This window comes from Crocodylus siamensis, chromosome 6, assembly GCF_052110815.1.
Source record: "Crocodylus siamensis isolate JL-2025a chromosome 6, ASM5211081v1, whole genome shotgun sequence".
Taxonomy (NCBI): Eukaryota; Metazoa; Chordata; order Crocodylia; family Crocodylidae; genus Crocodylus; species Crocodylus siamensis.
The window spans coordinates 4,197,448-4,222,243 of record NC_143400.1 but is presented as its reverse complement, the minus strand read 5'-3'; the positions used below and the strand labels follow the sequence as shown (position 1 = coordinate 4,222,243).

Sequence of the window (24,796 nt, the reverse complement as noted above, 5' to 3'; positions counted from 1 at the left end):
GGTGGAAAAATCCCCCCCTCTCGATTTCAGGGGAGGGAAAGAAGCCCAATGGGTACCCCTCCCCATGGGGCTGGGAGGCCGGGACTGGGCAGGCCTGTGACATACTGGTTGTACTGGTTTCTGGATGCCAGGGGTGGGATGCAAAGCAAGAGTCAGTAGCGGGGGGGCGGGTTGCTCTCAGATTTCCCCCATGGTGGGGGGGAATAGACACCCCCCACCCAGCCCAGATCTACCTAAGGAGGCTGAGGAAGGAGGGGAAGACACAGATACAAGGTCCCAGCTGTCCTGGACAGATAAATACATTTTTGCAGCGTATTCAGGCAAGATCGAGGCTGTGCCCAGCTGGCTCTAGATATTTTGGGGATACAAATGTATATGAGATCCCAGTGACTCTGGCTGGAGATATAGATATGCATGTATATGTATTTTTGGGGTACCTATAGATAAGGTCTAAGCTAAGATAGATAGATACATAGATCAATAGATAAACAGATAGATAGATGTGTGTTCATCTGTGTATATGATATATATGTGATGATATATATGTGTATATATGATATATGTAAGATCTTAGGTTTTTAGCTGGCTATATACACACAAATATACATACATATGTGTGTATAGGTGTGTGTATATATGTTTGTGTATATATACACACATATAAATGATATATGTGAGATTAAATTGTTTTTAGCTGGCCATATACATACACACATACAAATATACATATATATATATGTCAGTATATGTGTGTGTGTGTGTGCATATACACACATGCACATAAATGATATATGTGAGATCTAATGTGTTTTTAGCTAGGTATATACATAAGTATGTACACACACTAACACACACACACAATGTATGCAAGATCTAAGGTGTGTGTATATAGCCAAGTTTTTATCTGACTATACACACATATGAATATATATATATATATGTATATGTGTGTGTATGTGTGCAGGTATATATACACACACACCCACACACATATATTATATGTAAGACCTAAGGTACAAGCAAACAGGCATATATACATATATATGTAAGTGTGTGTATACATACACACACACAAACGATATATGCAACATCTAAGATATTTTTAGCTGGCTGTATACACACACTCTCACATGCATGTGCGCATGCGTGTGTGTGTGTGTGAATATATATATATATAAAAATATATATACTATAATTATGTGTGTACAGTATGTATGTGTTGTATACATATTATGTGAATATGTGTCTATATCCCATATCCCATGTATATAAATCCCAGTGGCTCTGGTTGGATATGTACATGTTGGGGATATGTATATGTATATAAGATCCAAGTTCTTCTGAGCCGAAGATAGATAGATAGATAGATAGATAGATAGATATACCTTCTCTGTATTTATGATACCAAATGTTCTGGTCAGATACATGCAAATACATGCGTATACATATAGACATATACAAGCTTGCATATATACATACATACACACACGCATATAATAATATCTTAGACCTCATATATATCCTACACACACACACACACACACACACACACACACACACACACACGTAGATAGATAGATAGATAGATAAGAGGCCAGCTACTATAGTTGGATATATACATTTTGGGTACATGCACACATATGTGTATATGTATGTATATAAAGAGAAAGAGTGTATAGCTGGACATACACACACACATATGGCAGCTAAGGTATTATATATGTATTTATGTATATGTATATGTGCATATATATGTATATATCTAAGCAGAGTGGCTGGGATCATAAATGTAGAGAAGGCCTACACACACACACGGGCCTTCTCTACCCCCTCTTCTTTCTCTCTCTCTATATGATCTAAGCTGTTGCTGTATATATATAAGTACCCAGCTGCTGTGGCCAGAGAGCAGTAGTTTGGGCACATACACACATATAAGGACAAGTTACTTGGGATATATATATTTTTGGGCTCTTGTGACTGGAGAGCTGTATTTTGGGCACATATGCATATATAGGAGACAAGCTGCTCTTTACTTGGGATATAGATATATTTCTGGGTATCTATATATATATATAAGATCCCAGCTGCATTTGCCAGATAGCTGTATTTTGGGTGCGTATACATATATGAGAGACAAGTTACTTTCAACATCTACTTTTTTGAATCTGGTGACATATATTTTAGGTCCCTATATATATATATAAGAACTCAGCAGTCCTGGCTGCCCATATACCCTGTGGGTCCCTATATAGATATAGATATATCTATATATGACTGGCCATATACATTCTGGGGGCCCATATATATAAGACCTCAGTGGTTCCAGCTAGCAATATACACTCCAGGGGCCTATATCTACAGGATCCCAGCTTCCCCAGCTACTGGCTGTCTTCAGAGCTCCCATGTGTGAGATCAAAGCTGTTTAGAGCCACTTGGTTTATTCCAAAGCAAATTCTGATCCCCCACCCCAAGTATATCCCCCACCCTCCAATCAGGGACCTCCTCACACAACAGTAGTGAACAGGAGTGAGTGTGAGCAGGCACGGGGCCATTGCATGAGCATTGGGCCTTGGCTGGGAGATTGTGGGGGCTGGAGTTGGAAGAGGGTGGGGAGGACTGGGATGCCTGGGTTCTCTGGGAGAGAAGTGGAGCCAGGGGGTGGGAGCAGGAGGTGGGAGCCCGGATGCCTGGGTTCTCTCCAGCTCTGGGAGGGGAGGGGACTGTCCACTCCTTCTGGGGGGGAGGCACCAGGTACTGCATGGGCCCATACCCCCAACCCCTCCCCACCCCTTGTGGGGACAGCCAGAGAGCAGGGGAAGCAGCACAGGCTGTGATACACACTTACACATGCTCAGAGGGACATGTGCAAGTGCCAGCTGAGGTCACCTGTCTCCCTACACACACATGTACCCATGTCACCTGTGCACAGAAAATGTGCAAGAGAAGTCTGTGGCAGGGGCCAGGACTCCTGGGTTCTATTTCTGGCATCCCTCTGTGCCTCAGTTTCCCCTCCCAGCCTTTATCTAAGCAGTCCAGGGGCAGGGGCTGGCTCAGGGCCTGGACAGAGTCTGGCACCCCCCAATCCCAGCCTGGGAGTCTGGAGAGTGCCCAGCATCGGGGCTACAATACTTAGAGCACAGTGAGCACCAGCAGAAGACTCGCTACCTCCTTAAAGAGCCAGGAGCTTATTTCTCAGTGCTGGCATGGGGTGTGGGGGGACAAACAGGCTGCAGAGATGATGATCCAGCAAATTCATCAACACACGTGCACATGCTTGAATACACACGCACACATACACACACACGGAGCAGCTGCTTTACTGCTTCATCTCCAGTTCCAGGGCTCAGTTATGGTGGGAGGGACTGATGGTGCCGAACGCCTGGGTTCTCTCTGGCTCCAGGAGGCTACAAAGTTGGGCAGAGGCTGGAGGTCAGGACACCTTGGTTCCTTCCCTAGTTCCATCACAGTCAGTGTAATGAAGGAGCACCAGCAGGGCTGGGAGGTCAGGGGGCTGCAGTTCAGGAATGAGGGGCACCGGCAGGGCTGGAGGGATCAGGGAGTTGTGGGTCAGGAGTGAAGGGTACCAGCAGGGCCGGGGAGAGAGAATGCACAGGCAACTTGCACGCTCCCTCGTAACCCTGCCCCTGGGGCTGATGTAACAATCATTATTGGTGCCGTCACCCCCTTGGAGCTGTTTGTGTCTCTGCTCCATGGCTCTCAGGGCACTGGGGGGGGGGGTCGCATACATGCGTACATGTGTGTTCTGTGTGCTGCCCATGTGCCTGCCTGTCTGTGCAGCTCAGGGCAGGGTGTGCGGGGGTGGGGAGCAATTGTGTGTGCACATGCAGTGAGTCCAGACAGCCTCCATCGTGCAAGGGAGGGTGTGGCCATGGGCACAGTGACAGATGCAGGTCCCACAGCGAGCAACACGCACATGGAACCCAGGCACCCAGGGCACATGCAGGCACACACACACACACACACTGCCTCTCTCACCCTCCTGTCACTGCATAATCCAGTCACACTCCCCTCACTCTGGCCCCACAACACCCATTGGCACCATGTGCTCGTGTCACACCCACACGTGCCTGCCTCGCATGTGCCCTCCTACCCCCCCGCCTTGGGTGCGTCTGACACGTCGGCGCCGGCTTCCTCCTCCTGGTAATTTCCTAGAGCTGCAATTATTTCATTCGCCTAACGAGGAAACAACATGTGCTGCTAATTAACGCCAGGCCCCGCTGCCCGCCCCCTCCACCCGGCATGCCATGCGAGGAGACGGCTGCTAGGCCTCGCACAGGGGATGAGCGAAGGGGCTGTGGGTTGGGAGTGAGGCGCACCAGCAGGGCTGGGAGGGGCAGGGGGCTGCAGCTCAGAAGTGATGGGCACCTGCAGGGCTGGGGGGGCAGGGGCTGTGGGGCCCAGACACCTCCAGGAGACCACACGCCTCCCTGAGGATCTTTCCAGCCCCCCTCACCCTTGCACAATCATCTCTGGATGCCTGGGTCCCTAGGCTGTAAGCTGTGTGCTCGTGAACTCCCGAGTTGGTACGTGTGAGGAGCTGCAATACTTGTGCCTCAGTTTCCTTCAAAGGCAAAACAGCTGTCAGCCCCCCATGGTGCAACGGAGCCCAATCTCAGCCCTGGTGTGTGCTCTGGTATTCACTACCAATGCTGGTCCAAGATACCAGTTCCCTTGTGTGACAAACTTGGCGTGAGCCATCACAAGTGTGCCCCTTAGATGGAGCAGATGACAGACAAGCCAAGCCCTGCCTCCCCACACCTCTTGTAGTAGAAATCAATGCAAGCCTCTTTGCCCCCTTCCCCATACAACATGTTTTCACTAGCGCAGCTGAGACAGGGGTGCCACATCCCTGCACCCGCATCGTGTTTCACTCGTGTCAGGTGCATGTCAGTTGCACAAACTCAGGGGGTCACTGTGTGCCACTAGTGTGAGCTGGGTATCACTACTGTGGCTTGGTATTACAGCATTAGTACAAGCCAAGAATCACTGGTGCAAGGTGGGGGCACCAGTATGCCTGAGGGTCAGTCGTTTGAGCTGGGCTGGTCTCAGTGGGAGCTGAGACATCCTAGCATGAGCTGTGTATCACTAGTGAAGCCCAGTCTCACTAATGTGGCTATGTATTGCTAGTGCAAGGTGGGTGTCACTAATATTCCTGGGGGGGGGGGTCACTCATGTGGACTGGGCTTTGCTGGTGTTATCTGGGTGTCACTAGTGTGGTTGGAAGTCACTAGTGCAAGTAGACTGTCACTTGTGTGGCTGGGTGTGACTAGTGAAATCTAGGGGTCACTAATGCAAACTGAGAGTGTGAGCTGAGTGTCACTTGAGAGACCTAGAGATCATGAGGGCAAATTGGGGGTCTCTAGTGCAAGGTGACTGTCCCTAGTGCAATCTGGAGGTCACTAGTGCAAGCTGAATGTCACTAGGGCAAGCTAATTGTCACTAGAGCAAGCTAACTGTCACTAGTGTGAGGTGGGTACACTAGTGCAAACTAGAGACTGCGGTACAGGCTGGGTGTCATGAGTGTGAAGTAATTGTCATTAGTGTAAGCTGGGTGTCAGTGTGAGCTAAATGTCACTAGTGAGATCTAGGGGTCAAGAGGAAGAGTTAGGGTCACTAGTCCAAGGTTGGGGTCACTAGTGCGAGCTGGAGTCACTAGTGTGGCTGGAGACAGAGCAAGGGGTGAGGGGACCCCCCAGATGTTACCGTAATGCTGCTAAAACACTTGCCCATAATGATGCCTGGATCTACTGTAATGCAGCTAAGAGTGTACACCACAAAATGATGCCCCTGGAGAGGGTGTACTACCATATCGCTGCTAATAGTGCCCCAGCATGTGGGGGTATTACTGTATTGCAACTAACAGCATGCACCCCACAATGAGGCCTGGGTGCTACCATATTGCCATTAATAGCACAAAGCCCTCAGTGGGGCTTTGGGTACCAGTGTATTGTTGCTAATAGCATGGCCCTGAGAATGGCCCCCCTGTGTACTACCATACTGCTGCTAATAGTGCACACCCCCATAATGGAGTCTGAGTGGAGTAATCCCAATAATAGCAAACAGCCCCCAATGGGACCAGAGGGAACAACAGTATTTCTGCTAATAGAATGGCTTGCAAAATGCCCCCCCCCACCACAGGGTACTATGGTATTGATGACAACAGCGCATCCACCTCACAATGATTATGACTGTATTGCTACTAATAGCAGATCCCCAACACTGAGGCCTCTAATGTTAAGGCGATCCCTGATACTGCTGTATTGCTGCTAATAGGAGCACCCCAAAATGGGCTGCAGATGCTTCCAGGACAGGGGTAGATACAGCTTTGTCCTCACCCCTGAGGGGGAAGACCCAGGGAAGTCGGCTCCATGCTAATTCCTTGATCCCTGTGTGCTTGGTGCTGTACATCCTGAATATGTCATGGTTGGCTTATTCACAGTGGGGGGGATGTCACTGTGCCATGACCTGTATGTTTGTGGTGTCCAGATCAGGAAAGGGAGTGGGGGCTGTGAGGTATGGGCGGGTGGGGTACTGAAAGCCCAGACACCTGCGTTTTCTGCATCTCTGGGACGGGAGTGGGGGCTGGGGGGTTAAAGCAGGAGGAGCTCAGACACCTGGTTTCTCTAGGAGGGGAGTGGGAACTGAAGGATCAAAGCAGGGGAAGCTGGGAGCCCAGACACCTGGTTCCCTGCAGCTCTGGGAGGTGTGTAGGGTCCGGTGGGTTAGAACGGTGCTCCCCCAGACACCTGAGTTCTTTCCAGCTTGGGAAGGGGAGTGGGGGCTGGAGGCTTTGAGTTGGGACCCAGATGCCTGGGCTCCTTCCAGCTCTGGGAGGGGAGTGGCACTGGCTGCTTACAGCATGGGGGCTGGGAGCCAGGACACCTGGGTTCTCTCCCAATCTACAAACCAGCCTGCAGGTCCCTGCTGTATCCCAGCCAGAGCCCCCTAACTCCATATCTTGGGGGGATGGGAGTGGTCAAGATGGGGGTGTGACACAGCTTGGCTCTAGGGTTGGGGCAGGGTCTCCCCTCCCCTGCTGGAGCTGGGGAGGGTGGGGGGCGGGGGAGCTCCTGCTCTGAGAAGCCAGGAAGGAGCCAGACTGGGGACAAAGGGGCCTTTGAGGCTGGAGATGAGAGGGGCCTATTATGACACCCCCTCGTCCTGCTCCAAGCGCAGAGCAGCTGCGAGGCACAAAGGGACCCGCTTCCTCCCAGCGCCTCCCTCCTGCTAGGCCCCCAGCACCCCCAGTCCCAGCCTGGGGGGTCTGTGCAGTGCCCAGTGCCCCCTGATCCCAGCCTGGGGGGGTTATACAGCACCTGGCATCCCCAGTCTCGGCTTGGGGGTCTGTATAGCACCTGGCGTCCCCAGTCTTAGCCTGGGAGGTCTGTACAGTACCTCCTGATCCTAGCCTTGGGGGTTATGTACAGCACCTGGTCCCCCTAATCCTGGCAAGGGGGGGGAGTCAGGTCAGTCCGTATCTTCCTTGCATCCCATAGATGCCTCATTAAGACTCCTGCTAACAAAACAGCATGGTAACAGCCTCCTTGCGGGTGGGGGGATGCGGGCTGTGCCCAGGGATTCCCCCCCCACTGCTATGGTAACAAGTCCTGGCAGGGCCCAGATGCCCCCCATGGGGGCAGAAACCAGGCTGTAAATATCCCCACTGGGGGGGCATGTTTACCATCCCTGCCCCCCGGGGCAGCCTCTGGGGAGCCCCCACTGCCTGCCAGCAGCTTCAGTGCCAGCTACCAACTTGCCTATGGACCAGTTACCCAGGGAGCTCCATCCTAGTCTACCACTACTGCACTGACGATGGCACAAAGACCCTCCAGGCTGGGGTTGAGAGGCGCTGTACAGACCCCCCTGGCTGGGACTGGGGAACACCAGGCACTGTAGAGACCCACTCCCAGGCCAGGATCTGGGGGTGCCAGGTGCTGTACAGACCTTCTAAGCTGGGATTGGAGGGTGCCAAGCACTGTTCAGACCCCCCAGGCCAGAATCAAAGGGTGCCAGGCAGATGCAGAGTAAATGGAGCAGCTGTAGACCACACTGCCTTCATGGGTGGCAGGCTGGGGAGGGGGGCGGGGGGGCTGTGGCAGGCAGGGGAGGGAATCAAGTTTCACCAAGCCATCATCTTCGGGGCGGGGGTCTGCGGGGACTCTTGGGTTACAGCCGCAGCATCTCTGCAGAGGTCACAGCCAGTGGAGACACCCGGGGCGGCGCCGGGCATGGGGGATGCTGAGCCAGGCACTCTGAGCTGCACAGAGGGCTGGGGGTGTGCCTCGGTTTCCCCAGGTGAGAAGACCAAGATCCTCATCCCCGACATCTCCCCAGAGCTGGCTGCCTCTGTTCTGTTCAGCTGCTCTCACAGTCCAGCCCAGAGCCAGCTGCATCTCAGTGAGGGGCCCTGTATCCCCAGCCCTGACACCGCCCAAGAGCCGGCTGCACCCCAGTGCTGGGTGACGGGCTCTATTATACCCAGCCCTGATACCCACCCCAGAGCCAGCTGCAACCCAGCACTGGGTTCTCAAGGACATCGGTGGTTTTGGTAGGGATGGCGAGACAGGTGGTGAGGCTGGAACCCAGGAGTCCAGTGGGGGGAGGGGCATATCTCTGTGTTTAATGAGTGGTGTTAATAAGGGCCTGGACTGTGTGGGTCTGGGAGCCCAGATGTCTGGGGTCTCTCCAGCTCTGGAAGGGGAGTCAGGGCTGGTGGATGGCAGCGTTGAGAGCCCGGATGCCTGGGGTCTCTGGGAGAGAAGTGGGGGCTGGGGGTTTACAGCAGTGGCGACTGGAAGCCCGGATGCCCGGGTTCTTTCCAGCTTCAAGGGGACATTGGGGGCTGGGGGTGGGGAGAGCAGGAGGGGAGGGGGGCTGCGAGCCCACATGCAGTGGGGGTTGGGGGCTTATGGCTAGGGGACCTGAGAGCCTGGATTCTCCCCCAAACCGGGGAAGGGTGGGAAAGGGATGGGCAGCTGGGGCGGGGGGCCTGGACACCCCTAGGTTCTTTCCCAGCTCTGGGGGCAGAGTGGGGTCTGGGAGGCTAAGCTGGGAGCCTGCACGCCTGGGCTCTCTCCACGGTCTAGGAGGGGAGTGGGGGCTGGCAAGGCGGGGACCCAGACCCTGGGATCTCTCCCAGCCCTGGGAGGGGCGTGGGGCCTCCGGGGCTGGGGGCCGGGACACCTGGGCTCTATCCTATCACGTGCCCTTTGTTTTCACCTCCAGCTCCTTTGGGGGGGGTCTCTGGAGAGCCCCCACTGAGGCTGGTATCCTGGCAACATCCCAAGGGCCAGCTCTGTGAGGCAAACCAAGAGCCCTGGGAGGGGGACGTGTCACGCCAGGTTCCCAGGCAAGGGGCTTGGGGGCGGGGTGGGCACTGGGACCCACAAGCTGGATAAACAGGCCCCCCAGTAAAGAGAACCAGCTTGGACCAGTTTGGGGTGGAGTTGAAGGGGGAGAGCGCTGCCCTCAGGGGCAAATTAGCCAAACCCACAGGGCAAATACATCACCTGGTGTAAACAGCAGCTCCACCAGCCTTGCTCACATCATGGAACCACTGCCAGGATCCGGGGGCACCAGGCGCTGTACAGACCCCACCCCAGGCCAGGACTGGGGGGGCATTGGGCACTGTACACCCTGCCCCCCCAGCCTGGGATTGCAGGAATGCTGGGCACTGCACAGACCCCCCCAGGCTGGGATTAGGGGGGTACTGGGCACTGCACAGACCCCCTGGGCTGGGACCAGAGGCGCTGGGAGCTGTACAGATCCCCAGGCCGAGATCATGGGACCAGAGGTGCCAGCTGCCCCATACCAGGGGGATGTGGGCCCCTACCGTAGCCCCTCCGCGAGGCTCCCAAAGGGGCCCAGCTAGCAGCAGCCGTAGGGCTGTTATCCTCCACACGAATCATGCATCCACATGAACTCCCGCTCCTCCCAGGGGCACGGGGGGGCAGACAGGGGGGCCGAGGTTACCTTGGAGCTGGATCCCAATAAGGACTGGAAGAGACTGGGGGATGCTCTGGGAAGAAGAGGCTGGGGGTGGGGTGGAGACACGGTCACCCCTGTGGCCTGGACAGTGTCGACTGGTCCTTCACACTCAGGTGAAAGAGCCTCAGAACGGCAGGGAGGTGGGGCCGGGAGCCCCAAACACCTGGGCTCTCTCCTTGACACTTGAAGTGGGGTGAGGTGGATGATAAAATGGGAGCTGAGAGCCAAGGTGCCAGCCAGGGAGCTGCAGGTCAGGAGTGAGGGGCACTGCAGGGCTGGGGGGGGCAGGGGGGGCTTCAGGTCAGGAGTGAGGGGCATCAGCAGAGTTGGGGGGGGCAGGGGGCTACAGGTCAGAAGTAAGGGCCCCACTGGGGGAAGGGCACATTGGCAGCAGGTCCCAGCAGAGCCTCCTGAAAGCTCAATTATACTGCCCATAAAAAATTTAATCAAGTCCTAATTCACTGACCGTGGTTTAATTACTGCTCTGTCAGGCAGGGGAAGAGCGGGGCCAGGGAGAGAGAACCCAGACGTCTAGGCTCCCAGCGCCCCTTCCTGCCCAGTGCCCCCAAGGCCTCAGCCCGGGAGCAGCCACAACTCAGCTCTGCCCAGACTACAGTAGCCCCACATGCTGGGGGGGGCAGATGCCTGTGTATGCATGTATGCATGTCCTGGATACCTAGGTTCTCTGTGTGCGTGTGCGTGTGTGACCCATATACCATGGTTCCATATGTGTGCACGTTTATCCTGGGCGCCTCAGTCCTGTGTATGTGCACGTGTGTCCTGGAGGCCTGCATCCTCAATGTGTATCTGCATATACATGTGTGTGCATAGGAGGCCTGGGTTCCGTGAGTGTGTGGGTGTATGTGCGTGTGTGTGTGTATGTGGTGTGTGCCCCAGAGACCTAGGTCATATGTGTGTGTGTGTGCACACGTGTGGTGCGTGTGTCCCAGAGGCCTGGGTCGTGTGTATGCATGTGCACACACATGCACGCACTCCCCAACCCCACTCCATACATCGTTACATCCATCTCCCCTCCACCCCTGCCCTGCACTCTCCCCTCATTAACACCCGCATCCTTTCTCCCCAGGGAAGAAGCCCAGCCCCAGAGCCACCCCACTCCCAACCAGTCTGGCAGCCCACGATGCCACTGAAATTCAGGTCCTCCCTCCTGTGCTGCTGCCCCTGAACTGGGAGTCAGAGCTGGAACCATGAGAGGCTGCGTGTGCCCGGGCCAGGGGCTGGCAGGGCCTCATTAGCTGCTGACAATGGAGCTGCGACAGGTGTGAGCCGTGCCCCCACAGGCCCCATCCCAGGGGGACTCTGCTGCCCTGAAAGAGAGTTCTTCTGGGTGGGGAGGGGCAGGCGTGAGACAGAAGAAGGTAAGAACAAGTGTGATTGTCTCCAGCTCAGGAAGGGGAGTGGGGTTTGGGAGGTGAGAGCAGAGGGAGCTAAGAGCCCAGACTCCTGGGTTCTCTCCTCACTAAGCAAATTGGTGTCTGGAGGGTCCAGAGCAGGGGCTGAGAGTCTGGATGCCTGGGTTGGATCTGTTTGGTGACTGCAAGACTCAAATTCCTATGGTGGCCACCCCCCACAGCCAGAGACCTCCACACTAGGCACTGTACACCCAGAGCCAAGCTATAATGCCCTCATGAGGGGAGCAGGAGCTGTAAGTGGGGCTGGGGTCTTGACCGCACCACAAGGGGACTCAGCACCCAAGCAGAATAAGGCACAAGCACAGCCTTCTTCTCCAACCCCCCGCCGCTTCCTTAGGGAGCCTGGCTTTGAGTGGCCCCAGGGGCCAGCTAATTACTATTGACTGAAGAAGCGAATCAATGGAGGCAGTTGCAGGGCAGGGAAGGAGAAGGAAGAGAGGTGTCTGGGGTCTGCAGGTGGTCTCCAGCATGCTGGACTCTGTACAGACCCCCCAGACCAAGACTGGGGATGCCAGGTGCTGGACAGACCCCCCACTGGCTGGGACTGGGGGCACCAGGCTCTGTACAGACCAACTGGATTAAGACTGTGAGGCAACAGTTGCTGTCCAGACCCCCCAGGCCAGGATCAGAGGGCACTGGGTGCTGTACTAACTGCCTCTCCCAACTGCTTGGATGGGGAGGGGCACTGTGCACTATAAAGGCCCCCCAGGCTGGGAATAGGGGGCAATGAGTGCTGTACAGACCTCTGAGGCTGGGATAAGGGGGCACCAGAGGCTATACATACCCCACCCCCCAGGCTGGGACCAGGAGGCACCCAGCACTATACAGGCCCCCCAAAGCCAAGACTGGGGGGGCTCTGGGTGCTGTACAAACCCCCAGGCCAAGATGAGGACACTGGGTACCATACAGATCCCCTAAGCCAGGACTGGGGGGTGCTGGGCACTGTACAGACCCCCCAGGCTAGGGTTGGGGGCACCGGGCACTGTGCAACCACTCAACCCCCGACTATTTTTTCCCCCCTCTGCAACCCTCAACCTAATTTCCAAATTCATCATTTTTGCCCACAAATTCACCACACATGGATAGCTCCTTCCCATGTTTCCAGATAAACCCATCCCACTCCAATTGCTCCCCCAGCCTGGAACCTACAAATCTCCCCCTAACAAGGGGACCTTGCTAACTGCGTTCAAATACCCTCATCTGGATGCCCATCTTCCCAGAAGACTGATACCAGTAACCTTGGCAAGCTTGGGTTTTCCAGCAAGTCTCCTATGAGGTGCACGTCTCTTTAAGGCAGTAATCATATTCAGAGAGATTTGCATACCTGGGTGCAGCCAGAGCTGAGATAAAGCGCATGCAAATAGCATGAAATGAGCAAAATAATTAGCAGTGTAGGGGTTTTTTTTGTTTTTTTTTAACAAGCCACAAATCTCCTGGGTTCTCTCTCTTCCCAGCTCCGGGAAGGGAGTGGGGGATGGTGGGGTAGAGCAGGGGGGAGCTGGGATGCCTGGGTTCCACCCTTAGCTGTTACAGCTGTAACCTTGCAGCCCCCACCACCCTCCCAAAGCTGGAGAGAACCCAGGTGTCCAGGCCTGCTCTCAGCCCCTAGGCCCCACTGTCCCCCCAGAGCTGGAGAGAATGTGTCTGGTCTCCCAGTCTCCGCCTCCAATAGATAAAAAAGGAGTGTGGGGAAGGATGGATGGACAGATAGGTGAGTTGTTGGGGCATAGATGGATAGTTAGGTAAATAGATAGATAGAGGATGTGTGCGCAGATGGATGGATTGAATGATAGACAGATTGACTGAGGGGCTTACAGGGGGACAAATGGAGGATGATAGATGGATAAAATTAGATAGAGGGGATGTAGGGGATGGATGGATGGATGGATAAAATGGAAGGGGGTGTGAAGGGACAGAGACGGAGTGTGGGGGATAGATAAATAGATAGATAGAGGGGGCGTGGGGGATGGCTGGATAGTTGGATAAGATGGAAGGGGTGTGTGAAGGGATAGACAAAAACAGACAGTGGGGGATGGATGGACAGATGGACAGGCAGACAGATGGAGAGGGTGTGGGGGACAGATAGATACATGGATGGAGGGACGGTGTGGGGGGGATGGATGGATAACAGACAAACAGAGAGGCTGCGGGAGGACAGACAGACAGAGGGTGTATGTCAGAATTGGGCAATTATTTTGTGTAGAGGGCCACTTACTAAGTTTTGGCAAGCCATGGAGGGCTGCATGACAGGCAGCCAGGGGCAGATAAATATTCATTTAGACAGATCATCTAGTCCCAACCCTAGTGCTCCTTCCTGCCCATGGCAGGGGGTCGGACTAGATGATCTGTCTAGGTCCCTTCCGACTCATTGATTCTATGATTCTAATTTTCTAATTTTTTTAGGGTCCCCATGGGCCAGATAGAATGGCCTGGCGGGCCACATCTGGCCCCCAGGCCGCGTTTTGCCCACCCCGGTGTATGTAAATGGAGAGACAGAGAAATAGGCAGAGTGGATGTGTTGGGAATGGATGGTCAGACAGACAGAGAAGGTATGGGTTGATGGACAGATAGAGAGATGACACAGGGGGTGTGCTGTGAGATGGATGGACAGATATGTAGATGGACAGACAGACAGACATATGTAGATAGAAGGGGTGTGTGGGGGGGATGGAGAGATAGACAGATAAATAGGTAGGTGAAAGATAAAGGGTGTGCGGGAGGTGGGTGGATGGATAGATAAACAGACAGGGGATATAGGGGATGGAAGGCTAGATGGATAGACAGATAAGATGGAAAGGGTGTGTGGGCAGATAGACAGGCAGAGAGAGGGAGCATGTGGAGGATGGATGGATGGACGGACAGACAGACAGAGATTGTGGGGGACAGACAGACAAATAGGGGGTGTTGGGGGGATGGGCGGATAACAGAAAGGGTGGGGGGACAGACAGACAGAAAGAGGAGGTGTGTGCAGGGATAGACAGAGAAATAAATAGAGTGGATGTGTGGGGGATGAATGAACAGATGGGGAAAGAGTGTGGGGGAGATGGACAGACAGATGACAGGGGTTGTATTGGGGGATGGATGGACAGACATTGACAGAGGGGTGTGTAAGGCGATAGACAGAGTGGACATATGGGGGACGGATGGATAGACAGATGATAGAGGTGATGTGTTGGGGGATTTTGGATAGATAAATTGATGGATAGACAGACAGATAAATAAATGAGATGTGTGGAGGGATGGGCAGACAGACATATGAGATAAAGGAGAGCTTGGAAGGATAGATAGATAGATAGATGGGATGTGGGTGTGGATATATATATGGCCAGACAGACAGATAGAAGGGGTGTGTGGGGGGAAGGGAAGATAGATGATGGAGGTGGGTGCATGGGGGTATAGACGGATGGATGGATGGGATGGATGGACAAGATGAAAGGGGTGTGTGGGGAGACAGACCGAGAGAGAGAGGGTGTGTGGGGGGGATGGATGAATAACAGACAAAGGGTATGGAGGGATAGACAGATAGACAGAGAAATAGAGCAGATGTGTGGGGGATGGATGGATAGAGATAGGTGTGGGTGGATGGACAGACAGACAGGTGAGGTGTGTTGGGGGACAGGTGGATAATCAGATGACAGAGGAGATGTATGTGGGGGGATGAATGAACACAGTTGTTCATTCCCCACCCCCTCCCTGTCAGCCTTTACAGCCACCCGCCCCTTCCCAGGGACCCCCCTAGCCCCCTAGAAACCCCGTGTGTCTGCAGCCATTACCCCTTCCAGGGCCTGCTGGGCTGGAGTGGGGGGCCCAGGGGCCACAGCCCCAATAACAAGCACAACGTCACAGCTCAGGCTCTAACATGGATCTCTGTGATTACCGCTCAGCAAGTCGGGGGTGGGGGGCAGGGGGGCTGTTAGTAGGGTGGGGATGAGGGCTGTTAGCAGGGGGCAAGGGGCTGGATCAGGAATCCAGCTGGATTTGGAAAGCAGCCAACAACAATGCAGCTGCTGCCAAGTCAGAGCTGCTGGGTTTGGGGGGCCTGGACACCTGGGTTCAATATGTGACAGCACCTTGGGAGGTGGCACTGGCGGTTCTGAGCTCTGTAGGGACCTGCTCATATTTGGAGGGGGTGCTGGTCTTGATGGTGGGGGATCCATGTAGGGCTCCCAAATGCAGGGACAAAGGGAAGGATGGAGGGGACAGAGCAGCGATATGGATGAATGAGTGGAGGAAAAGGAGTAAGATGGAAGACGGACAGACAGACAAACACAGGGGATGTATAGGAATAGATAAATAGAGAAAGAGACAGATAGAAAGATGAAGAAAGTGGATAGATGTAGGTGGGTAAAGGAAGGGTGTGGGGATAGAGAAATAGAGCAACTGTGGATGGATGGATGGATGGATGGATGAGAAAATTGAGGACAGCCAGCCAGAGGGGATGTATGGGGACAGATACTTTTCTCTGATTCCGTGACAGACAGAGTGTATGGGGATAGAAGGAGCAAGTATACGTGGATGAATGAATGGATTACTGGTTAGGTGGAACGGGTGTATAGGAATGGATGGAGGGATGGCTGGATAATGACAGACAAACAGATGGGTTAGTAGGCAGGTAGGTAGGTAGAGGGGGGGGCTATTGAGAGACAAAGCAAGCACAAGTGGATGGATGGATGGACAGACAGAAGATGTCAAGAGCCTGGAGGCATAAACCCCACCCCTCAGACTGAGACTCCCCTCTCTTTCCCCTCCAACCCACAGGTCCCGGAGCCCTCACCCCGCCCCCCTGGCGCCATGCAGGCAGTGCCCCCCGCAGCAGCCCCAGCCCCCCCAGCAAACCCGGAGCTGCGCAGCTGGCGGGTGCTGTGCTGCAGCCTGGTGGCCCTGCTAGGAGCCGCCGCACTGGCCGGGGGGACACCGTGCCCATCTGTGTGCCGCTGCGATGGGGGCTTCATCTACTGCAATGACCGGGGGCTCACAGCTGTGCCCGATGACATCCCAGAGGGCGCCACCACCCTTTACCTCCAGAACAACCGCATCAGCAATGCTGGGATCCCTGTCCAGCTCAAGGCCAAGCTAAGCGTCAGGGTCATCTACCTATACGAGAACGACCTGGATGAGTTCCCCGTCAACCTGCCCCGGTCCTTGCGGGAGCTGCATCTGCAGGACAACAACGTCCGGGCTATCGCCCGTGAGTCCCTGGCCCGGCTCCCGCTGCTAGAGAAGCTCCACTTGGACGACAACTCTGTGTCCACCGTAAGCATAGAGGAGGACGCATTCGCCGACAGCGCCCGCCTCAAGTTGCTCTTCCTCTCCAGGAACCATCTCAGCAGCATCCCTTCAGGCCTGCCCCGGACGCTGGAAGAGCTGCGGTTGGATGATAACCGTATCTCCACTATTCCCCTCCATGCCTTCAAGGGGCTCCACAATCTCCGGCGCTTGGTGTTGGATGGGAACCTCTTGGCCAACCAGCGCATCGCCGATGATACCTTTAGCCGCCTGCAGAACCTGAGCGAGTTGTCCCTGGTGAGGAACTCCCTGGCTGCCCCACCGCTCAACCTGCCCAGCTCCCGGCTGCAGAAGCTATATCTCCAGGACAATGCCATCAGCCACGTGCCCTACAACACCCTGGCCAAGATGCGAGAGCTGGAGAGGTTGGATCTATCCAACAACAACCTCACCACCTTGCCGAAAGGGCTCTTCGATGACCTAGATAGCCTCAGCCAGCTTCTCCTGAGGAACAACCCATGGTTTTGCGGCTGTAACTTGATGTGGTTGAGGGACTGGGTAAAAGCCCGGGCATCTGTGGTCAACGTGAGGGGGCTGATGTGTCAGGGACCAGAGAAGGTGCGGGGCATGGCCATCAAGGACATCACCAATGAGATGGATGAGTGCTTTGAGGTGGGTGGGCCAGCCAAAACCACAGCAGCTGATACAGCCGTCACCACGCCCCAAGGCTCCCTCTTCACACTCAAGGCCAAGCGGCCGGGTATCCGCTTGCCAGACTCCAATGTGGACTACCCGCTGGCCACAGGGGCTGGTGACAAGGCCCTGGTACTCACAGTCAAGCCGCTGACAGCTGACAGCATCTGGATCAGCTGGAAGGCCCTGCTCCCTGCTGCCTCCTTCCGCCTCAGCTGGCTCCGTCTAGGTCACAGCCCAGCAGTGGGGTCCATCACTGAGACACTGGTCCAGGGGGACAAGACTGAATATCTCCTGACAGCCTTGGAGCCCAAGTCCACCTACATCATCTGCATGGTCACTATGGAGACCGGTGAGGCCTATGTGGCCAATGAGACACCCGTGTGTGCCAAAGCAGAGACAGCTGATGCCTATGGCCCCACCACCACCCTCAACCGGGAGCAGGGCGCAGACCCCTTGGCCGGACTACCTTTGGCAGGCATTGTGGGCGGGGCTGTGGCACTGGTCTTCCTCCTCCTCATCTTGGCAGCTATCTGCTGGTACGTCCACCGGGCCGGCGAGCTGCTGAGAGGCCACCGGGCCTACAGCCGGGGTAGCCGCAAGAAGGATGACTACGTGGAGTCGGGTACCAAGAAGGACAACTCCATCCTGGAGATCAGGGGCCCTGGCTTACAGATGCTGCCCATCAACCACCATGGGGCCAAGGAGGAGTATGTCATTCACACCATCTTCCCTTCCAATGGCACCAGCCTCTACAAAAGCACCCACACCATCGGCTACGGCACAACGCGGGGGTACAGAGACGGGGGGATCCCCGACATAGATTACTCCTACACATGATAGACAACCTCCTGCCCCTCTTTCCCCCGGCAGTGGATCCTTCCACCCAGAACTCATCGTTTTGGCCCCCCGTGACCCACTGGGGGATGGAGCTGGGGTCGTGGTGGATGAGGAAAAACCCAACCTGGAGACTCTTTTGTAGGCCACAAAAATTTGGCGGGGGGTGGGGGGAAGGGATTATCAAACAGACCTTGTTTCTATTTAATATTCCAGGCCGTGAATCCGGGTGGAACTACAGAGATCAAACTACCTGTTTCTACTCCCCTCCATTGCTTCGTTCAGGGGTTAGGTTAATTAAGCAACGGAAGACAGTCACAGTCCCACACCCCCTCAAACGTCCTCAGTCACTGGCTCCTTGGCTTCGAGATGAGAGGAGATCTATCTCCAGACATCTGAGCTGTCCCATCGCTGGGGGGGAAGATATATATTTTTAGGGCTGTTTTGTTCCAGCCACATCTTCTCCGGCTTGGGGAAAAGACACTGGTTCTTCATGGTTTTCCCCAAAGGGGGTTTTTCTCAAGCTCTTGGGTTCTTCTTGGACCTATCACCAGATCCCATCCCTACATCCCTTCTGAGTGAAAAATATAGCTGTCTCCAGACGTCTCCATCATTCCCGCTCATGGTTTGCTGGTGGGGATGATCCAAAGGTGATGGTCTGGGGTATGTGTGTGCCTGTGTCTTCAAGTCCTTGTTGCATGGGGTCCATGGAGGTGGGTGTAGATCTCCCTGCGCACAACAGCTTTGGGGAGACCCAGGGAATCATCAGGACATCCAGAGGGAGAGGGAAATCTATCTTCTCTCTTCCTGAGGGTAGGACAGGGGGCTGTGCGCGGGGGGGAATGACCCAGGGTGGTCCCTAGTGGACCCAGGAACAGGGTTGTCACCCAGAGGTTTTACAGTCCTGCTGCATCCGGGCAGCTCCTGAGGGAGGATTTCCTAGGCTTGGGTTTAAGGTGGGGGCATGATGGGAGTGGGGCAGGGATGGGGTACTGCTGGGTGTGGGCAGGGCCTGAACATGAGAGCAAGGGGAAGCTCTGGAAGGCAAGGGGAGAAAACCCAGGAGTCTGGGCTCCCAGCTCCATGCCCCGTCCCAGAGAGGGAAGAGAAGCCAGGGGTCTGGGCTCCTGGCTTCTCTTGATAAAAAACACCCGCCCCTGCTCCCTTCAGAGAACCCAGGCGTCCTGGCTCGCAGCTCTGCCCCCCCCCGCCCTTCTATACTACCAGATTGTGCTCATCAGCTAAAGGCAGGGTAGGAACCCACAGGTGTCCTGCCCACAGACACCCCCCAAGTTCTTTAGGGCCTTCAGCTCACACACCCAAAGGCAGGGCTCTGCCTGGTCCCACAAGGCATCAGATGGACCCAGGATCCCATCACCAAGTGGGGCAGAGGGCAGGAGGGGCTGGCACCAGCTGGGCTGTGAAAAATCACTTGCCTATACTCTCCTGCACACACACACACATACCCCAGGCATTCAGGACACATATAAACACATGGAACCCAGGTGTCTGAGACACACATATACACACACTCATACACCAGTGTCTGGGACACACATACACATATTGTGACACAGGGCAGCTGTCTCCTTTTCTCTCTCTCTCTCTCACACACTCGCAGCTGCTTCTTCATACCACACCTCCCTTCCACACACAGAAGTGTGACTCTCTTAGAGACACATAATAAGACTCCCTTAGGCAAACATAGTCTCTCTCACTCACACACACACTCATAAAACCCAAGCATCCAGGACATGCACACACACACAGCACAACACAAAGCAGCAGTCTCCTGTCCAGACAGCTGCATGGTTCCCCCCACCATCTGCACACCACACACACACCTGGCTACAGAGCGCAAGTGCCTCACAGCCCTGTAATACCATATTTGTCACATACAACATGCCCCCACCACCTTTGATTCAGTTGCCGGAAATCAGATTGTGTGTTTGTGTTATGCATAACTGAGAAAATACGGTAACAGCAGTCTCTGGGCAGGGGGTGGGGAGCAAAAAAAGTACACACAAATATACACACACTGACACACAAAGCTGCTGCTGTGTATACACTCATATAGACACACACACCCACAGACACACAACACCTGTCTTTGACATATAAGCACACACGTTTGCACTTACGCACTGACACACACAGCCACGTTGTGTACACATTTACATGGCCCACAATGCTTGTCTTCCACATACAAGTACCCACACACTGACGCACAAAAATTGCTGTTCTGTACATATTCACACACTCACATCCACACTGACATACAAAGCTGCTGTCATGTCTATACCCCCCCCACACAACTGACATGCAAAGCTGCTATTGTGTATACACCCACACAGACACACCCTCACATCCACAGACACACAATGCTGTCTTCCACATATAAAGATGCACATGCACACCCACTGACACACAGGCACACTGTTGTGTCTATACCATTGACATGTAACGCCTGTCTTCCACACCATGCACTGGAACAAACATCTCCCTTCCACATATAAGCACATGTAGACACATGCCACTGACATAAAGGTTTTCATACCCACACACCCACTGGCACACAAAGCTACTGTTGCATATCCACCCCACAGACACACACTTATACCCACCAACACACGCTTGTCTTCCATATGCATGCACTGACACAATCGTCTCTCTTCCATAGATAAGTTCATATATGCACATGTCATTGACACACAAACTCTTTCCCAGGTGCATACACACACACTCCCCTGCCCACTGATACACAGCTTTTCACACACACACCCTCCAAGACGCACAGCTTTTCACTCCCCCAAACACAGCTTTTCACACATACACATGCACCCCAGCCCAGACACATGTAGCTTTTCACACATACACATAGCTTTACGTGTATACATATGCACCCTCCCAGAGAAATGCACAGCTTTCCATACACACTTCATCCCAGATGCAGCTTTTCACACATGTATAATACCCACTCCCAGACACAGCTTTTCACACACACACACACACACACACACACACACACACACACACACACACACACACACACAAAGTCAGGGATTTAAGGGCAGAGAGATGCGAAAGACCCGGGCTGTGTAAGGAACCACTGCTAGGCACTAAAGCCAAGGGTTGGGGGGAGGAGTCCCATATTTCTTCAGGGCACTACGGGAGCTATGTCTGGTGTTGTGTCAGGGTTTTGCTAAGAGGTTGGACAATTTGGGGCAGATCCAGGATTTGATGTGGGGCGGGGAGGATGCAGGAGCAGACACCCCCACTCCCAGCCTCCTCCCCTACCCAACTGGTAGGGACGCATCCCACCAGGGCAGCCTCCGCAGACTTCTTTGGAGACCCTGAAGCAGGTAAGCCTCCCCCACTTCCTCTCCATGCTTGGAAGCAGGTTCCCTCTCCTCCCCTGCTCCTCCTGTTTTCCCTGCTGTCCAAGGCCAGGGAAGCTTCAAACCCCCTCCTGTCTGCTCCAGATGGGCTATGCAAGGGCAGTGGACCTAGGTGGGGGATGGGATCTCCCACCCTGCCTGGTGCCCCCAGCTCAACACCTCTCTTGATGTCACTGTTCTCAGCTGAGCCCACCACCAGGTGGCCTTGCTGGAGCAGGCAGGGCAACTTTGAAGCCCCCACCCCAGAATGTGGGGAAGCAGCAGTGGCAGGTGAGGGGCTGTGAGAATGGAGGAGGAGGAGGCATGAGTGACTAGTACCTCCTGAATCTGGGGGGGCACCCACAGAAGCCACTGACCCTGTCAAAGGGGGCCCCAGCCCTACTGACAGCATTAGTGTTGGCTGCCGGGGGGCACGTGCACCCCCATGCACCCCCTACCAGTCACCTGTGGAAGGACAGGGACTCTTACTGCTTTGGGGTCTTTAAAGAAGTCAACAGAGGCTCCAGGGTGGATCCAATTTGAAAAGGGAGGTACAGGCATGCCACTGCCCCTTCCTGGATCCCCTGCAGACAATGGTTCAACTGTTGCTGGTTGCCCCCCACCTTTCTGCTACATGCATCAGAGTGTTTTTAAGCCTTCCCCAGAGGCACTGGGGGTTGGCTGCAGCCCAGACTGGGGATGGTGACTGGGCTGAGCCAATGATCTTGTTGGGACTCAACCCCAGAGGGTCCTAAAGAGGGTCTTGCCCTTCTGCTTAGGGTCAGACCAATGCCATACTGAGGGTCAGGAAGGAATCTGGAGGGGTGTTTGCCTTCTTCTGGATCTATCTGAAGCGTGTATTAACAACCTTTGACAGCAGCAGGGCATTGGCCACCGTGGGCCCCCGGCTTCCGTGACAGGATGAGCTATGATGTCTGGTGCTCCCTCAGGCCTGACGTCATTTGACAAAGTGGTTGGATGCTGGATTTGTCTGGAAAGGTTTGGAAACAGCTGATCCTGCCTCAGGCAGGGAGCTGGACTAGATGTGACCTTGTGAGGTCCCTATGAGTCCCACTTCTCAATAATTCACGTACCATGTGCCTCCATATAAGACCTGTGCCTCTGTTTTGGAAGAGATTTATCCAGAGTCCTGGCCAACGGCGTGACATAGAGCAAGTCCTCCTGGAAACCAAAAGGGTCCAGGAAGTGTCGCATCCTGAGAGACAGTCTGGCTAAGGCAGCTGGAACTTTGTGGTGTGGTGTCACAGCAACAAAGCTAGGTCCCAGAGTGTCCCCTTCTGCTTGCTGGGGCCAGGAAAAGTGGCAGCCATGCTGGGATCCAGATGAGCTCCATGTTTCTATTCCTCCCTGCTTCTATTCCAGCAAACAAAAAAACAGATTCTTGGCTTAAGACGTGTACCCCAATTTTGGAGAGCTAATTCTGGGCGGGGAAGGGGGCATGTGGTATCCAAGGAAGTATGGTAAGACCTTGGTTTCTTTCCCAGTGATGGTGATCTGGTGATCTACAGCTGGAACAAACTCTCCATGATTGTGATAGCTTCTCCGTGTCTAACCCAAGCCAAATCTTTGGCAGGAAACGCTTTATTCCCAATGAGCTCCAACCTGTGGGATGAAGGGTTCATGGCCTGTGCTATCCAAGGAGGTGGAGATTCAAGGTTCCAAAATTGATGGATGTATAAATCATCATGATCCTGTCTGGGCCTGGTCAACTCTACCCGCCTCCTGCAGCTTCTTCAAGGGCTTCTTGCTGAGGTATCTCCAAGCAGAAAGGAAATGGATCTAAAGCAATCCAGGGTCTCTAAGCAGGGATCTGTGTTCTTTGGTTGGCCCTATTTCATGCTGTGTTTACGGCCTGTCAGCTAATACCCATATGGCCTATAATCAGATGTCGTCTTCAAGTAGGATTGAAGATCAGCTCACCTATGTCATCCAGCAGCTGCCTTCTGGCAAATCTCCAAGCACACAGGGGAGAGTATTGGTATTGTTATCGCTTACTTCAGAGATAGGTAAACCAAGGCATGGAGAGCACAAAGCAGCTGGCCTGGAGCCAAGAGAGGACTAGAACCTGGGTACCCTGTGCCCCAACCTTCCCCTCCCATCTGCACATTGTCAAGCATTCGAAGGTGGGGAGAAATCTGAGGACTGAAACAGGCCAAATTTTTTCTAGAGCTTTTAATCCCAAAACCCAAGGTTTTAGCTCACAGCAGGAACCAGGAATACAGGAATACAGGCAGTGCCCCATTGCAAAGCTACATTCAGTCAGCTCATTCTGGATGGATCAGGCCTGGTAGAACAGGAAAAGTCTCAAGAAACCATAAAAAAATCCAGCTTGATAGCACAGCGGTTCGACCTGTCCTTTTATACCAATGTGAATAAGTGTCCTGTTACACGTTAAAATTAAAACGGGATAGAAACCAGCTATAAAGTTGTTACACATTTTCAAGCACTGACGTTGTAGCTGGTTGACTCTTTTTATAGCTGAGGAGTCATTTTAATCATGTGATTTGTGTGCAAACTGCTTTGCAGGTATGGCTGGTCTACATTCATTGTGCAATCAACCAGTTAATGGCGTGACAATTACTTTGCACGTGTGACTGATCTAAATTTATTGCACGATTCACCAGTGAATTACGTAATATATATAACGTGTAGCAGGGGCTTAAGGGCCCTGCCTTTATTAAAGCTAAATAGAAACCAGCTATAAAGTTGTTACACATTTTCAAGCACTGACTTTACAGCTGGTTGGCTCTTTTTATAGCTGGATGAACATTTGTATCATATGATAATTACTTGGAAATGTGGCCGGTACCTTTATTGCATGATATGTTACGTGCAGGAGGGGACTAAGCTTCCTTAGAGACATTGAGCATTGGCTGTAGCCCAGGCTGGGGATACTGACTGGGTTGGGTCAATGCTCCTGCTGGGACTCCGACCTTGAAGATCCTGACTAGAGGGTCGTGCCCCTCCACTCAGAGTCAGTCCAATGCCATCTTTGGGTTTAGGAAAGGATTTTACCCCCTGGTCAGATTGGTATGGGCTGCGGGGTTGCCCTCCTCTGCAGCCTCTACCTGGAATCTCTGGGGTGTGCATTAACAACTTGTGACAACAGCAGGACGTTGGCCACCCTGGTTTCCCTGTAGCAGGTCAGGTATGATGGCTGATGCAGTGTCATGGCTGATGGTAGTTTTATGAAGAGGCTGA

The 24,796-nt window shown here is 53.9% G+C and overlaps 2 protein-coding genes across 3 annotated transcripts in view; one reads left to right on the top strand and one right to left on the bottom strand.

Moving 5' to 3' along the window:
* Positions 1-24,796, bottom strand: part of MACROD1 (mono-ADP ribosylhydrolase 1) — a 60,385-nt gene that overhangs the window by 13,306 nt on the left and 22,283 nt on the right. The window lies entirely within an intron of this gene.
* Positions 16,104-18,202, top strand: FLRT1 (fibronectin leucine rich transmembrane protein 1). Its single transcript, XM_090051175.1, has one exon. The coding sequence runs from the start codon at positions 16,104-16,106 to the stop codon at positions 18,198-18,200; it is 2,097 nt and encodes a 698-aa protein (XP_089907301.1). The 3' UTR covers positions 18,201-18,202.

Coding starts and splice junctions, on each gene's coding strand:
- FLRT1 (XM_090051175.1), top strand. CDS start 16,104: ATGGATGGATGGACAGACAGAAGATGTCAAGAGCCTGGAGGCATAAAC.